At 35.1% G+C, this 18,357-nt stretch overlaps 2 protein-coding genes across 2 annotated transcripts in view; both read left to right on the forward strand.

Annotated features, from left to right (window-relative positions):
* The first annotated feature begins 534 nt into the window (after positions 1-534).
* On the forward strand, positions 535-4,119 carry Clbn (Nuclear export mediator factor NEMF homolog Clbn). Its single transcript, XM_067790726.1, has 5 exons — positions 535-697; positions 749-1,484; positions 1,551-2,461; positions 2,536-3,756; positions 3,817-4,119. The coding sequence occupies exons 1-5, from the start codon at positions 642-644 to the stop codon at positions 4,013-4,015; spliced, it is 3,123 nt and encodes a 1,040-aa protein (XP_067646827.1). The 5' UTR covers positions 535-641; the 3' UTR covers positions 4,016-4,119.
* Positions 4,120-4,768: 649 nt separating this feature from the next.
* Positions 4,769-18,357, forward strand: part of Zasp66 (PDZ_signaling and DUF4749 domain-containing protein Zasp66) — a 75,928-nt gene continuing 62,339 nt past the window's right edge. Inside the window, 2 exon segments of the mRNA XM_067790730.1 lie at positions 4,769-4,913; positions 4,916-4,998. Of these exon segments, the coding sequence (XP_067646831.1) occupies positions 4,784-4,913; positions 4,916-4,998 (213 nt within the window). The 5' untranslated portion in view covers positions 4,769-4,783.

The raw sequence follows: 18,357 nt of genomic DNA on the forward strand, positions 1-18,357 counted from the left end.
AGTAACTCGCTGGAATTTAAAAAAATTGATGCCTAATGTTTTCTATGAGGGACATTTTTAATTGTCTCGCATTTATTCATGCCTTTTGCAAATGTGATTTTTGGAAAGAGAATTAATTAATTAATTATATACTGTCCGAAAAAATAAACACAAATACCCCACGAAAATGTATAAAGACATTTATGCACATATCGCCCAAAAAAAACCTTGCGAGTACCTTAATGAATAACATTATGCAAAGTAACGAGTAACGTCTGTTATTATATCTATCCTCTTTGGTGCTGCTTCATATCCTACTTGTAGACCTGTACTATGGTCAAGTATATTCTAAGTATCAGTAATGGGCCCTTATATTTTCTAATACTCAACTGACGGAAACATGGTTGCTGCGTATAACCAAAAATGTAGATCAAGTGGGCAGACGTGTGTACGCTCTTTTAAGCCAGCCGATAATGAGTAGAAATCAAAACATTATTTGGCAGCATTGTCACTTTTCTGTTGAAGCTGGCATCTTTATTGTAGCAGCTGATTGATTTGTCATCTAGTGTGTCATCTATGTGCGTGTCACAATTGTTAAGTTTTATTTTTAGTAATTTAGCGCAGAAATCTTTACTTCTACGTAAAAGGTAGGAATTGCGAATATGAAAACACGATTTAACACTTATGACATCGTTTGTGGTGTTGCGGAGTTGCAGCGGTAAGTTTATAATAAAGTAATTTAAATGTTTAAACTATTTCATTATTTTAGTTTGGTTGGTCAACGCGTTAATCAAATCTATGATATCGATAACAAAACCTATTTGATTCGTTTCCAAGGCGGAGAAACGAAGACAGTGCTTCTACTTGAGTCAGGTATACGTTTCCATACAACAATTTTCGAATGGCCCAAAAATGTTGCACCTTCTGGCTTCAGCATGAAGCTGAGGAAACATCTCAAAAACAAACGTCTGGAAAAGTTTGAACAACTTGGTATGGATCGAATAATTGATTTGCAATTTGGTATTGGCGAAGCTGCTTATCACGTTATCGTTGAACTGTACGATCGTGGAAATATTTTATTAACTGATCATGAACTTACTATCCTCTATATACTGCGTCCGCACCATGAAGGCGAAGAAGTGCGATTTGCTGTTCGCGAAAAGTATCCTTCAAATCGTGCAAAAGAACAGGCCGGCGAGTTAACAGAAAATGATATTGAGACTCTAATTGATAAGGTGACAGGCTGGGACAATTTACGACGACTGTTGATGCCCAAAGTGGATTATGGGCCAGCAATAATTGATCACGTTCTACATAAATACAAATTGGATAATTGTGTGATTGAAAAGAAAGCAGACCCAGACTCTGCTGAAAATAAAAATCAGCCGGTTGAAGATAACATAGGCAAAAAATCTAGAAAACAAAAGAAAAAAGAAGGAAAATCAACAAATATGCGACATTTCGATAAAGTGGCAGACATGGGCACACTTATGCAGGCCTTACAAGTAATTTTTGGGGAAGAAATAAATTGTTGAGAGGTTAAATTCACTTTTATATAAAATTTTTTTCAGGAAGCAGCCATTATTTTTGCACAAGGTCGTACATCCGTACCGAAAGGTTATATTATACAAAAGCGGGAAGAGAAGCCAACTCCGGAAGGTCGTGAATCCAAAGAGGCGTTTTACCAAAACGTCGAATATCATCCTTATTTGTTCTCTCAGTTTGAAGGACAACCAGTATCTGAATTTGCCACATTTATGTTAGCAGTTGATGAATTTTATTCTAAAATGGAGGCACAGAAAATCGATTTAAAAACGTTGCAACAAGAGCGTGACGCGTTGAAAAAACTTTCAAATGTTAAAAAGGACCATGCTCAACGTTTGGAAAATTTAACAAAATCGCAAGAGGTTGATAAGCAAAAAGCCGAATTGATAACATGCAATCAGGAGTTAGTTGACCATGCAATAACAGCTGTGCAAACACTTATTGCTAGTCAAATGTCATGGCCAGACATTGATCAGGTCGTTAAAGAAGCTCAAGCCGATAATGACCCAATAGCAAGTGCTATCAAACAATTAAAATTGGAAATTAATCATATTACCCTTCGGCTGTCTGATCCATATAAAGACCTAGAGGAGGATTCTGATGATTCGGAAAGTAAGAACGATGATCATGAGGGGTTGCCAACAATGATTGTAGATGTGGATTTGTCACTATCAGCTTGGGCAAATGCAAGAAAATATTACGATTTGAAGCGCTATGCTGCAAAAAAAGAACAAAAAACTATAGATGCATCTCAAAAAGCTCTTAAATCAGCTGAACGAAAAACCCAGCAAACATTAAAAGAAGTTCGTATTATATCAACAATAACTAAAGCGCGAAAAGTTTATTGGTTTGAAAAATTCTATTGGTTCATTAGTTCCGAAAATTATTTAGTTATTGGCGGTAGAGATGCACAACAAAACGAACTAATCGTTAAACGGTAAATAAATATTTTTTCAATGTAAAACTGAATAATTTCTATGTAGAAAATCTGATTATCCACTTAATTTTTAGTTATATGCGACCATCGGATATATATGTGCATGCTGAGATACAAGGTGCATCGAGTGTTGTTATACGGAATCCATCTGGAGAAGAGGTGCCACCAAAGACATTGTTAGAGGCAGGTACGATGGCAATATCATACAGCGTAGCATGGGATGCCAAAGTTGTGACAAACGCATATTGGGTGCGCAGTGATCAAGTCACTAAGACAGCGCCTTCTGGCGAATACCTTGGCACGGGTAGCTTCATGATACGTGGAAAGAAAAACTTTTTGCCATCTTGTCATTTAATAATGGGCCTTAGCGTACTATTTAAACTGGAAGATAGTTTTGTTGAACGCCATCGTGGTGAGCGTAAACTCCGAACATACGAGGAGGAACAAGAGGATATGGCAGAACAGGAGCAGCGCATGAAGAAGTTGGGCTTAGAAGATGTAGAAATAGACTTGGAATCTGCAGATCATCCTGATGAGGATTTGGAAGAGATAGACAAATTTGCAAAGGAATCGAGTTCTAATCAATTAGAAAAAATAGAGGAAGCTTATGAAGATACCGATGCACAAGAAAATGAATCCAACTTCCCAGATACTCAAGTAAAAATTGAACACGATACTGGCCGTGTTACAGTACGCACTAATTCCATTGTAGAAAGTTCTGCCAACGTTGACGAGTCGCAACAGGAAACTAAAAGCAAAGATGACAAGCCAAAAGCAGACGAAGAGGAAGAAGCTACTATTATACCTGCAGCTCCATCGCGCAAGAAACAGCAACAAAATGCAAAAAAGAGGAAAGAGGAAAAAGAGCGCAAAACACAACAGGAATTGCGACAACAACAACAAAATGCAGCGGAGAAAGAAACAAAAAATGCTTCGCACATGAAACGAGGGCAACGTGGTAAACTAAAGAAGATGAAAACAAAATACAAAGATCAAGATGATGAGGAACGTGAACTGCGAATGATGATACTTAACTCAGCGGGTAAAGATAAAATAAATGTAGCAGACAAAAAAATTGAGGAAGAGGAAAAAATGCAGGCATCAATCAAAGAAAAGAGAAAAAATGAACGTAAGGATGAACACGTCGCTGGAGCTGAAATCGATGACGGTGATGAATTGCCTTATGGCGCTGACGTTGCCATGTTAGACTCACTTACTGGACAACCGCTTGAAGACGATGAATTATTATTTGTTATTCCTGTGGTTGCGCCTTATCAGGCGCTTCAAAATTACAAGTAAGGAAACACAAATTAACAAAAAAATTCTAAATTCTTATATGTATACGATTGATTTAGGTTTCGCGTTAAACTGACACCGGGTACGGGTAAGCGTGGACGAGCAGCTAAAATGGCTTTAACTATGTTTTCGAAAGACAAATGTGGCACATCACGCGAGAAAGATTTGTTTAAGAGCATCAAAGAAGAAGCGTTGGCTAGAAATATACCTGGAAAAGTGAAATTATCTGCTCCACAATTACAAAAGTTTAAGAAGTAGCCCAACTTCGGTGTTTGTAAATAATGTTACCTTTTATTTTTGCTACATTTAAAAATATACATACGTATGTGCGCTATGCAATAAAAGAATATTTAAATAGCGTCGGTGGTGGTAAATATTTTTGGAGTATATAATAGGCAAATAAGTGATCAACGCAAATTTAGGAGAGTTTTCCTATCTTTGTTTTTTTAAATTAAATTACAGTCGTTTTTTTGTACTGCGTTTACCCAGTTCTGTATCCAACTTAGTAATATTTATGTACATTGGGTCAATTAAAAATTATTGAGTACCTCAAAGCTATCTACAAAACCAAGAAAGTCTGACTGGGGAAAATATAATTTTTAATTTAAAAATACAAATATATCTGAAGAGATATATGCTCTCAAGCCTCAAGCCGCCACTTGAAAAATTAAAAGGCAATAACAAAAAAAAAAAGATATAAATATAGAGGTCACGGCAATGTTTTAATGCGGAATGTAAAGTCACTTGTAACGATGATGGCTATACTGTAGCGGATGATTTATGATTTTGTTTTAGTTTGAACAGAATACGCAAATCATTAATATTTTCTTTTTTCCATTTCTTAAATTCCATACACATAAAATTTGCATTTACATATTTATGCAGTAGTGTACTGACTTTGCGAGATGTTTTCCTCTTTCTCAATTATAAAAATTCTCCCACTCGTGAGTAAATGATACAACGAAATTTTTTTTGCTTTTGTGAAGGTGATTCGTCTAGTTAGTTTTTTGACCAGTAGTTGGCGAAATGAGCACATCATATCAACGTCCAGCATTTTGGCGCGTGCCAGACTACGTAAAAGATGAGGAATATTTCGATCATTATGCGAGTGGCCGAAGAAAGAGCTCGCTTATCTCCGGATCCAGCCGTCGAAGTAGTATAAAAAACGTGTACATTTTAAAGATGATCCACCACAAGATAATTCGTCATTACCAGCATCCTCATTAATATTATCACCTGAGGTGAGTTAAAGAAATCTAAAAAGACAATAAGTATAATTTAAAATGTGTGTCGGAGTGATTGCAAGTGTGAGTATATTTACTCAGCTCGCGTATATGTAAGTACGTCATGTCTACAGGTTTTCCAAGAAAATTTTTGAGTGACGAAACGAACATCGCATAGAACAACGTAAGTATGCATGTGTTAATTAGACTATTTCAGTATTTGTTTGTTTTTTGTCATTAGGAAATATCCGGTATCATATTTTTCGGGGTTTAAATCGTACGGTTAAACATAATGGCGCATAGTCATAATCTTCTACAAGAATATGCTCTTTTTCGCTACTTGGGGTAGTGATCTGTAATCACCTATTAAGACTCATGGAGTTGCAGGGACATAATGTGATTGTTACGGGTGCGATATTTATGCAGGACGAATTCCCACAAACTCTCTCACCTGACGGCATTATCAACATTATGCAAGTGGACAAAAACTCAGATCTCGGGGTTAAGATGGAAAAAACTGAACTAGTCCTCTTCAAAAGAAAGTGCAGAATACCAAATCCTTGTCTAGCAAACAAGAAAGAGCTTTAAATAAAGTGACGTAGGTCTGCGTCTTTCAGAAAGGAAACTAATTTGGAGTGAGAAGGTAGCGCGAACAGTGAAAGCAACAATCTCGTTACTCTCATGCAAGAGAGCAGTCGGGGTATCGTGGAGGTTTTCTCCTAAAGTAGTTGTTGTTTTTTTTTTTATTCTGTGCTGTCAAACGGTGCAAAAGGTGGTAGGGACTTAGGGTCTGTTTCCCTGACTTACACGATTGCTGCCGGAAAAGACGAGGCGGGGCTGATTCTCGGCATTGCTACCGACTCTACTACGGAGATTGTAGTTATGAGGGGGAGCGGCCGTGTGAGCTGGTGGCGCCGTAGGGTAAAACTATGCTGCACCAACCACATCTGGACTTGGCGGAAAGCTGTTATCTCATCGTAGCGAATTATAGAAACCGGCAGTTTAAGACATGGTGAAAATGAGCATATACGCAGCGATATCGGAGCATGGGTTAGAAACTGTTTTGGGGTATCACAATAGGTCTGTGGTCTAAGTTGAGGGTTGAAAAAGAAAAATGTGTATGTATCTAGTAACATTCTCCTTGTGAAAGTTATAGAAGTGTACAAAAATTTCCCTAATCATACATTTGTTTCAACTTGAATTTTTCTTATACGGCCTAATGTACACTTGCACATACATACCTACATGCTGTGTATATCAACATAAATTTGACAAAAGTAGAAGACGACTCATTAAAATGAAATAAGTATCTGGAACCCGTTGGAATCTAGTTAAATTACTTATTTAAAAAATCATTACAACTACCTATAGTGACGATTGAAAATATACCAAGAAAACACACACATAGGAGTTAAAAAACTAAACAACACTGTAAAAACAACGAATTTCGTTTCCCCCTATAACTTCTCTGCTTGAACCTTGAGTTGTTGTTCTAGCGATACGGATACTCCCCGCAGGTTTTGTTATCGATGTTGATGATCCTTTGCCGGATATAGATACCGTACGTTTCGTCAACCATTAAGGTACTGGCCCGCCCATCTATGGAACGATTCAAAATGACGACATTGAACCTTCTAGACCTTCTAAGTCGCATGTGGAGTTTGGGGTTGCCAGAGCCTCGCCTACAATATATATGTGTATGATAACTGCATATTTGTAATAGGCGAGGGAGGTTGACAATTTTGTTGCGCTTATGAGCCCCTTGGATCCCTGAACTTTGAAGTGATATAAGGCTCTAAAGATATTCACTCAGAGCACAATTCGCTGCTCTCTTCGCTAAGTTATTTGGATAAATTCATGCCTTATCTAAAACCAACCATTTTTTTCGAGCCACATTTAAAAAAAAATAATTAAGAAATTATGAATATAGAAAGCATAAAAGAAAAATCATCTTTGCTTCTTTTACAGGGTGCGGAAAATTTGGTTTTTTTGTTGAAAGCAACGAAAATATTAAAACCAATAGACATTTTTTTAGTTAAGAAGTCAAAAAAATGATCACTTCAGATGTTAGAACAGAGCTTTGTACACAAATATTTTAAAAATTTATCATAAGGTTTTTGACGATTTCAGATGACAGCTGAGTATTTAAAAATAATTGATCGCTGAAAAAGTTAATAACTCATCTCACTACCACATTTCTACGTCAATTAAAGAAAGATACGTTTTTGGAAAAAATCAAAAATTGCTTTTATCTACAAAAACCCGATTTTTGGAGCTATTTTCAAAAATGTCAATTTCACGTAAATCTGAATATTTTTGTGAAATATTATGACAGTTATCTTGAAACATATTAAATACCAAAAAAAAAAAAAAAAAAATAGAAAATACTTGGCGCGATTCGACTCCGAGGAGATTAAGGCACGATGAATGTTTACTGAGAAAAAATTAAAAGCGGAAAAACTACTACCGGAGGCCGATCCTGCTTAAAAAAACTCTTATAAATTTTTTGTTTCTTTGTCGAAGATCTCCAGTGTGGTAGTCGGAGCAAGATTTCACAACACTATGGCGGGCACCTCAAAACATATTACACTTTATAATTTTGAGGCAAAAAAAGAATTTGTCGTGATGAAGTACGTATGTACACCAGTGAGTATAAAAATAGTTGCGAAATATTGCATATTTTCTTCCAGTTAACTTTTGTTAATTAAATATAAAACTTGAATGACTTGTACAACAAAACTGCTTTGAAAAGTTTCTAAAAATTATTTTAATTATTTAGAACTTTAAAAGGCCCTCTGAATACTCTTCAGCAAAAAATATATCAGAAATTAATGCGAATCGCACTTTGTTAGACTAATACCAATTTCACACAGAAGCTTAATGAAATAATTAATAGTTTTCTACATTAAAGCCTTTATTCAATTTAATCTTCCATACAAAATACAAACTCCTAATTATCTCATTATTGCTTTATTGAATGCCTAATGGAGTCAAAAATCTAGTACGTTTTGCTTGTTTGTAACAAATGACAATAAAAAATAAATTATTTTATATAATTTACAAAATATGTAATAGCACCAAAAAAATTAAACGTTTTATTTTCATTGCAAGTGCAGGAAACTATAATATAGCTCTTCAAAAATAGGCACATATTTGGTTAGGTGCAACTTGTGAAAAGTTGCGCATGCATTTAATTTTGATTATCTCAATAGTTAAAGGGGAAGCGGCTGCAATTCATTTAAAATATTTTTTGTAAAAGTGTAATGTTTTTTTGGGGCTGCTGACTTGCTTAATGAAGCAAGTGTCCGTGTGTGAAAAGGAAAACTTAATTAATTCATTAAAGAAAATTGTGATCCGATTAAGTTTCTGTGTGAAATTGGTTAAGCTAAGCTTAAACTAAGTTTGGTTAAAGTCTAGTCAAATTTAAACTCCAGTTAAACTACTGAGCAGTTTTTCAGTCACAGTTTAAGGCCGCCTTTGGGGTTAGCTATTTTGTGCGGCAACATTGGTTTTTTCTATTATCTAGATAATTTGTAGATACCAAAACAGCTGGGTTTCTCCAGCGAAATATATATCTAGTTCCGGAAGTGATATCTAACATTAATTATTCTTAAACCAGATAGTTCTTGAGTTGATATCCAAATTCATTCTCTAATCACTACAAACCTTTGAGAAATTTTGTAAAACTAAGAGTTTTCAAGTTGATGTCCAACGTCATTAATATTATTTTATTAATTTTTAGCTGTGTTTTTTACATCTATGTACGTTTACGCTTAAACTTTATATGGACTGCTAAGCGTTAAACTTTATCTACTCTTCTGAAATTGCTGCGCATAAAATTAGTACTACTAAATTTCAAGACGCATTATACTCAGATGCAATTGAAATATGTCTCTATGTTTCACCTCTACACTAATTCTATGTATCACCTCTAAAAGTGGTGTGTGTCCACTATTCATCGCAGAAGATTCAGCTGCAGCCTTCCTCACGTACTGACGTAGATGGAATATCTGCAGTGTTATTAAGGAATTGTCCAGCTTTGATTTTCTTACTATTTTTTAACAGATCGTTATCCACGGGTGTCTTTATAGATGCTTGGAAATTGGCATCCATAACCCCGGGTTTTAAAAGTGGTAGCAAAAACAATGTAAGCAATTATAGACCAATTTCCAAACTATCTACTGTTTCAAAGCTACTTGAATGTATTATTAAGGACAAAATGTATTTTTCAGTCAAAAGCTTAATTGTTCCAAACCAGCATGGTTTTATTCCGGGGCGCTCTACTGTTTCAAATTTGGCAGTGTTTAGTGAGTATTGTCTATCGGCTTTTTCTGGCAGATGTCAGGTAGACTGTGTCTACACGGATTTTTCGAAAGCCTTTGACAAAGTGTCTCAAAGGATTCTGATTGCGAAGCTTGAGTGTCTTGGCTTTCATTCTGGATTTTTGAATTGGCTTAAGTCGTATTTACGTCATAGACCAAGCGTGGTTATGGTTGATAATGCCTCCTCTTATTCGTATGTTGCGACATCGGGTGTCCCTCAGGGTAGCATTCTTGGTCCATTGCTCTTTGTGTTGTTTATAAATGATATTTTCTCATGCTTTAAGTTCAGTTACTTTTTGCTATATGCCGATGACTTGAAGATATTTTCGAGAGTTACCAATCTAACTGACGTGGCTAAAATTCAATTAGACCTTAATAATTTATACTTGTGGTGCCTGAATTCGCACCTTTCGCTTAATATAAGCAAATGTTTACATGTTTCTTTTTCAAAATCTAATAATCTTTTAGCATCATCTTACAATATTTCAGGTTATACTCTGCAGATATCCAGTGAAATAAAGGATCTTGGTGTTATTTTTGATGCCAAGCTCTCTTTCAACAGCCACATTGATTTTATAGTATCGAAGTCATATGCTATGCTAGGTTTTCTTAGAAGAAATAGTTCTGATTTTTCAAATCCATATACATTAAAGTTGCTTTACACCACTTTTGTACGTCCCCATCTGGAGTATGCAGCCTTTATATGGCGTCCATTTCATCAATTTAGAATAGACAGGATAGAACGTGTCCAAAAAGTGTTTTAAATACGCTTTGCTTTGCCTTCGCTTCACGGAACCAGTTCCCTCCTACAGGTCTCGATCATTGTTAATAAATCTTAAATCTTTAGAAAAAAGAAGGTCTGTCCTCTCTTTAACTTTTGTTTTTGGCATTATACAAGGAACTGTTGACTGTACTTACCTTCTGGAGCACATTTATCTTAATGTCCCGCAAAGGACATTGCAATTTTCAAATATTTTTTATTGCGAAACCTTTAAGACAAACTATCTTCGGAACGCCCCTTTTTCAAGGGCTGTTAATGAATTCAATATAATCTCTGATTCTATCGATATTGATTTTTCGGTCTCGAAATCATATTTTCTTTATACTTTAAATTTAATATAATCTATTAATTTCCTAAATTTTATTTACTCATAGTCTGTAAGAATGTTTTCCATGTTCGTAGACTAATTCAAATAAATAAATAAAATAAATATATGTTCTGCACATATGGAGGTTTGTGTCTGCGCTTTTCGATACAACATGTTCTGTAGCTAGTTATTTAACAACTGCCGCTAGGTGGGTATCCTAACGGTTATCTAAGCTAGGATAAGCGTTTTTTTACGGCTGTTATCCAACTTACGAGAGATTTTGAAAAAAGGAAAGTTCTCAAATAAATATTCAACACATTTCTCCAGTTGATATCCTACACTGGACATCGAGTTGCGGTGGAGTTGAAGAAAAATCTCCAAGATGGTACCCCCAAAATCAACAGCTGTCCATTGTGAGAAATAAACACTTGGTTGTTAGCAGTCATGAAGCATAATTAAGCAAAAATGAATTACACATATTTTGTTTTATTTTCGTGAAAATACTGTAGTATGGAATCTTACGAATGAGTTCAGTTAGAAAACCAGAATTTGGGAATTAAATTTTTTCAAATTAAGTAGTTAATATCATTTTTTGTTTTATAAAAAAATCCCCCTTTTGTGAGTACGCTATGATTCTCGAGTTCAGCCACTGTTTCGAAACAATTTTTGAGATTTTAGAAGTAAGCCTAGTTATCAACATGAGTTCTCAACTCAAGCCTAAATGCTACTCTTAAATAAACATACTTACGTATGATAATTTTAAAGCATTCTAGATTTTAAAAATTTCCGAAAACGTTTTAAGCTTAAAGTTTTTTCTAAATAAAAGAAAATAAAAGAGCAGACCCTAAGTGATGTAATTTTTTATGCTATTTTTTCTCGCAACTGTATGTTAATTGTACAGTGCAAAATCACTCATCGTCAACTCAAACACTTAAGCGCTGAAATTTGGAGTTCTTCGCTGTGGTTATTTACATAGGAAGAACTGTTGTAGTTATAACAAGGATTAAACTTCCTTAACACACTGCGGACATAATAAAGAACAAAAAGAAAGCGACAACATTCAAATGTGTACACTATTTTTTAGATCGCTCTAATGTACATACATGCACACGCGTAATTAAGCATTGGATAAGCAAGCAATTTATATTTACACGTTGTATTTGAAACATAAAAAATAGGCTATTAGTCAGCTGTTGGTCTGCGGATTCGAGAAGATTTAGGCCAAAGTATTGGCATGTAAATAGTAATTTGGGAAAGGAGTAAATAAATTAATTACGACATTACCCATGATCACACAGATTCACTTACATACATACGTACATACATATGTATATATTGAGAATGCATTTAACGATGCCATTGAATGAATATTTTTGGCGATTGACGTTTTTATCGCATTCTTTCGCACTTGATTTCTTGCTTTTTAATATTTTATTTACTTAAGGTAGCGTATTTTTAGTATTTTTTGCTGTTTTGTGTGGACTTTTTCGCAGCCATTAGCTTAATTGTAGTTGGTCCAGTGCCACAAAAATAGAAATAAATTTAATTGAAATGCAATACAGATTTTGTTGTTGTTGGTTTTACGTACATACATATGTATATCTGTATGTATGTATGTTTGTACATACATACATATATATGTATGCATACACTGCATTTACTTATTTTGAACTCATTACAAATTTCAAGATTTTTTTATATATTTTTATACTCAGCTGAGCAGAGCTCACAGAGTATATTAACTTTGTTCGCATAACGGCAATCCGTAACGGCATAAACTAATCGAGATAGATATAGACTTCTATATATAAAAATGATCTGGGTGAAAAAAGAAATTCATTTAGCCATGTCCGTCCGTCTGTCCGTCTTCCGTCTGTCCGTATCTTGATGAAATTTGGTATGTAGATTCCTGGGCGCTCATCTCAGATCGCTATTTAAAATGAACGAAATCGGACTACAGCCACGCCCACTTTTTCGATATCGAAAATTTCGAAAAACCGAAAAAGTGCGATAATTCATTACCAAAGACGGGTAAAGCGATGAAATTTGGTAGGTGCGTTGACCTTATGACGCAAAATAGAAAATTAGAAAAATTTTGGACAACGGGCGTGGCACCGCCCACTTTTAAAAGAAGGTAATTTAAAAGTTTTGCAAGCTGTAATTTTGCAGTCGTTGAAGATATCATGATGAAATTTGGTAGGCGCGTTACTCCTATTACTATATATGTTCTAAATAAAAATTAGCGAAATCGGATGACGAACACGCCCACCTTGAAAAAATTTGTTTAAAGTCAAATTTTAACAAAAAATTTAATATCTTTACAGTATATAAATAAATTATGTCAACATTCGACTCCAGTAATGATGTGGTGCAACAAAATACAAAGATAAAAGGAAATTTCAAAGTGGGCGTAGCTCCGCCCTTTTTCATTTAATTCGTCCAGAATACCTTTAATGCCATAAGTCGAACAAAAGTTGACCAATCCTTGTGAAATTTGGTAGGGACATAGATTCTATGACGATAACTGTTTTCTGTGAAAATGGGCGAAATCGGTTGAAGCCACGCCCAGTTTTTATACACAGTCGGCCGTCTGTCCTTCCGCTCGGCCGTTAGCACGATAACTTGCGCAAAAAACGATATATATTAACTAAACTTAGCTCACGTACTTATGTGAAGTCACTTTATCTTGGTATAAAATATGGCCGAAATCTGACTATGACCACGCCCACTTTTCCGATATCGAAAATTACGAAAAATGAAAAAAATGCCATAATTCTGTACAAAATATGAAAAAAGAGATAAAACATTGTAATTGGATTGGTTTTTTGACGCAAAATATAACTTTAGAAAAAACTTTGTAAAATGGGTGTGACACCTACCATATTAAGTAGAAGAAAATGAAAAATTTCCGCAGGGCGAAATCAAAAGCCCTTGGAATCTTGGCAGGAATACTGTTCGTGGTATTGCATATATAAATAAATTAACAGTACCCGACAGATGATTTTCTGGATCACCCTGGTCCACATTTTGGTCGAAATCGCGAAAACCTCTTCAGATATACAACTAAGGGCTACTCCCTTTTAAAACCCTCATTAATACTTTTAATTTGATACCCATATCGTACAAACACATTCTAGAGTCACCCCTGGTCCACCCTTATTGCGATATCTCGAAAAGGCGTCCACCTATAGAACTAAAGGCTCCATTACTGATACTTAGCATAGACTTGACTTGACTTGAGAACTGTCACTTTCAGTTCTGTTAAATGAACAGTGCATGTTACTGATTACTCAAAACTTGGCAACACTTAACTTGACTTAGAAGTCTGTTGAATTTTGATTTTCTATGTAAGTTCTAACATTCCGTTCTAGTCGTTCAGTCAAAGTGGTCGCGCGGGTCATCCTCGGCTCAACTGTAATTTGTCGGGCTTGTTAGTTGAGCCGAAAATTTTTTAGGCCTTAAGGTTGGCTTAAAAAATTTTATAACCTGGCGCGGGTCATATAACACCAAATCGTATTACAAATAATTTAATGTGAAAAATGGCGTGGTGCCAACAAAAAACCTAACTGTAAAGTTAATATACATAAACTAACGGAATATCTGGCGTGATGCCTTAAATACATATGACAGAATGGCGTGGTGCCAATAAAAACCTAACCTTAAATTCGTTTAAAAACACAAGAATAACCTGGCGTCTAGAGTGCATTACTACTCTGCCATTATTAGCTGGTAAAACAGCTTATAGCTTGAAAAAAAAAAAAAAATGTAAGTTCTAAGTGACGCTTACATTTTGAGATGCCATTTGTTTGTTTCCATGTCATTTTGACATTTTGTCATACAAATTGACATTTATTTAAAAGTAAATTTCAAACATGATTATGATGCCAGATTGTATGCGCTAAGTGGAGTATAATCGTGGCTAAGTTGCCAAGTTTACGCCAAGTCAAGTCAAGTCTATGCTAAGTATCAGTAATGGATCCTTAAAGCCCACTACGTTTTAAATAATCATTAACACCTTTCATTTGATACACAACATGTCATACAAACACATTCCAGGGTTACCATAGGTTCATTTTGCTAAATGGTGATTTTCCCTTATTTTGTCTCCAAAGCTCTCAGCTGAGTATGTAATGTTCGGTTACACCCGAACTTAGCCTTCCTTACTTGTTTTTATATAAATTTCAGCATATTTGAACTGACTTTTTTTGTTTTGTTGATTTTCCGACAGAGTGGTTAAATGATGTATATTGGACCGATTTTCCGTTTCGGCGTTGTGCCATCATCAGTGTCGATTTTCGTTCTGATCTGTTGTTGTCGTTTGTCTTGTATCTATAGTTCGTAGGTAAATGAGCAGGTATTGTCAAAATGAATGTTTGAGTATATTTATGTGTATGTGATGTGTGTTCATTCAGAACCGAGGGTGGTTTTTACCTATCGATTTGTGTGGCTGACTGAGGCAGGTAAAAGTCAGTAATTCTAGTCGTTTGACCTTCTTTGTGGGTTTGTTACTTAGGTGCGTTTATTGTTTTGTATTTATTTGTTGTGTGTTTGTCTGTTGTACCTGTGTGATTACTTTGTTTCTTGTAAACAAGTTTTAAAGGCTCAAATATTGTATCAGATATTATGTTTATCTGTTCGTTTATTATTCTACCGTCGAATGTTTTCTGTTTGTAGATTTCCTTGTTTTCGAGTACGGTCAGACGTCGGCCTTTTGCGTGTATGTGAGGGACCCTAACTGTTTTATTAATGTTTGCTTGTTTCTTTTTCGGCCATGTGATTCATGAAGTTGGACTCTGGTATAATGTTTGGATTCCATGTTTTTTTGTTGTAATCTCTAATGTGAATCTCGTTCTTATTTGCCGTCCTGTTTGTCCTACGTAACTGTGTTGGCATCCGCAGGTAAGCTTGTATACGCCGTGGCTGCTAAATGGATCCTCTGAGTTGGTGTTAGTTCTTAGTTTATATATTGTTCGACGTTTTGAACTCTGTGTTAATGTTGCATTTTTTTATAAAATTTTGCCAATTTATATGTTGCTTTTCCAGTATATGTCATAGTCGTCCAGATGTTATTATTTTGCTTTTATTTTGGTTCTTCATGCATCCTTCTGAGCTTATCTACTAGTGCTTTTTTAACACGCTTATAATAGCTTCACTTGTATGTATGCTTGTTTGTAACTTTCTAGGCCCGCCGCACAAAGGAGAGTTAGACCCATCTAGTGGCAATTAGCGGCAGTGGTTAAATAACTTGCTACAAAATGAGTTGTGCTTAATAGGTCCGGCTTGTGGATTTTTGGTAGAGCAATGAGTGGAAGAGCCGAAGGGTTAATTTGTACCAATCTATATGCCATGTTACAATCTAATGTATTTGTTGCATTTTTAATAGTAACTTTAATTTCTTTCTGGTATTCATCCGTGGGATTCTCTTATTTTACGACATTTCATTTCCTCTGTGAGTTCTTCGATTTTAGTTATATATTCCTCTTTTTTGATTAGTGGTGTTTCCTTTGCCCGCTTTTGACTACATTGCTTGTTTTTCTAAGTTTATACTGTAGATTATTTACTGTTTTCCCTTTTGCAATACCTTTTTGTCCTTCCTGTGCTTTCACCTCGTTTTTTATTATTTCCCTGCACATGTGTCTTACGTGCTCCTTTTCATGAGACTGGTGAGTTTGTTGGTTTTGGTTATACTCTCGTCGTCCTGCCAGCTTATTCAATTTCCGGTTCAGCGACCTGAAAACCATGGCTCAATTATATGGTTGGCTCATCTCACAAGCTGATTTTATTTCTTTCATTTTACTGGCATAGGGATTGTCAAAAGGAAATGGGAAAAATGTAACCAACACATTGACAATTATTTACTGCCGTGGTAGTAAATTTTTGATTAAAAAATAGTTTCGCATCACTTTAAGTTGTTTTCTTTAGTAAATTCATCTAATTTAGCGCATTATTTTCCGACAGCACACAAGAATTGAAAAGTTGTATGGTTTCTCTCCATTTCATTGGCCTAACAATGAAGAAATGAGCCAACCATACATGCATGTAGTTGAACCATGGTCATAACTTAAAAATTTTTAATGAATATTCATTGAATTTCACGAATGCGCAGACTTATTCAGGAAAGTTTACATGTATGTAGTTTTTCTATTGGGTAATCTAAGAATGTTAAGTATACGCCCTGTTGTACATCCTTTGAACGGTAAAAATATGTATGCAAATTATTAGGCCCTGTACTACTTAGACCTAGTTTACATATGTATAACCAGATTATCTTCATTTTCGTACTTAAATCCTAATCGTTAATTATATAACTAGATTTGCCATATAAACTTTCCCCTTCGATAATCGGTAATTATGAACAAATTTTAGAGATGCGGATTTTTTTCTTAGAAAAAGTTCCACCTCTAGAGTGTAATCTCTAATTGTAGGCAGAACATAAAAGAGAAACGTGAAAATTTGACAGAAAATAAGGCTAAGTTTTTGAGCGTAATAGCAACACGCGATGCGACAAGAAACGGTCCATCGCTTGTTACATTTTAGTTAGCGTTATCGCTGGCGATTGAGTGTTTATAGTAGAGCGAAATCGCAAGCGATGGAATGCTCAACAATAAAACTTAAAATCTTTTTATTCACGTTGTGGCAGTGCAGAGAAAGCAACATAATAATAACATAACATAATAATAACAAAATAACAATAAACAAATAAACAATTAAAAAATATTATTAAATATATTTACTCACTTTCTACATCCTCCCAAGCTTTTTTATTTATACTGCGATTGTGGTAATCTGCATGACACAAATTCCACAAACACTGCTTGTCACATGCCTTTTCAATAAACACATACATATTGTTTCGCTAGTTTGGCTGAACTGAATCAAAATATTTTGATTACAAATTTTCGTCGCTTTTGTCGCTTGTAATCGCTCAATTCGCTTTACGCTGAATCGCTTTGTCATAAACATCTCCATATGCACTAATATAATTTATCGCTAGATCATAAACTTAGCCAAATCTAGTTCTCAGCGATGGGACATGTGTCAACGCGTAGATTATCTATTGACGATTTTTTGTAGATTAAAGCGCCAAAAGTAAAATGGACAATAACAAATTTCTGAGTGAATTTATTGAAATGTATAAATCTTTGCCATCATTGTGGCAAGTAAAAAGCAAAGATTATTGTAATAGAATTAAAAAGAATAATGATTATGCGACTTTAATCGAAAAATTAAAAGAAGTAGATCCTGATGCCACAAAGGATACAGTTATAAAAAAAATAAGTAGGTTGCGGGCGAATTGCTGTCAAAAATTTTAAGTCTTCAAAGCTATTGCCACTAGCTAGAAAGCGCAAAGTTAAAGCAAGGCGGTGATGAGGGGGAATCGCTTCTCTCATTATTATATCCCGTTTAGTTATGAGTGGCAACATTTTTTGTAAAAGTTGGTCAAATGTTGCCTTGCTCGTACGAACGTAATTTTTAAAATCATTTTGTGACGTGAATTCCAGTTCTTTAATAAGCTCACTTTGTCCAAGAACTGCTCCTTTTTTAAACCATTCTTTGCACCAAATTCTTTTTTTGCGATCTTCTCTCTTTTTTTACGCTTAACTGCCACAGCGAGCAATATTGCTGCAGCACAATTGTTGTCCATATTCATCGCTGTCTGAAAGAGAACTAATGTTCGGCCAAAAGTTCGTATGGTGTATGGCCAAAGCTGCGAACAAGATTGCGGAATGTTCGCGGAAATGTTCGTGTCGTGTATTTGGCGCTTAAGGCATGTGTAAACGTGGTCTTTCTAACTTTACCTGTTATGATTGGTTAGGAAATTATGATAAGTAGGAAAATTCGATGGTACCTGTGACAAATTTTGGAATTTTTTTTAAGTTTTACCAAAAATTTGTACATTTTCGAAAGAAACACAAAAGTACATATGGGTGCTCCCGTCGTTACTGACGGTCTCCCTTGCACAGAAA

The sequence above is a fragment of the Eurosta solidaginis genome, chromosome 5 (genome assembly GCF_040869045.1).
Source record: "Eurosta solidaginis isolate ZX-2024a chromosome 5, ASM4086904v1, whole genome shotgun sequence".
Classification (NCBI taxonomy): domain Eukaryota; kingdom Metazoa; phylum Arthropoda; class Insecta; order Diptera; family Tephritidae; genus Eurosta; species Eurosta solidaginis.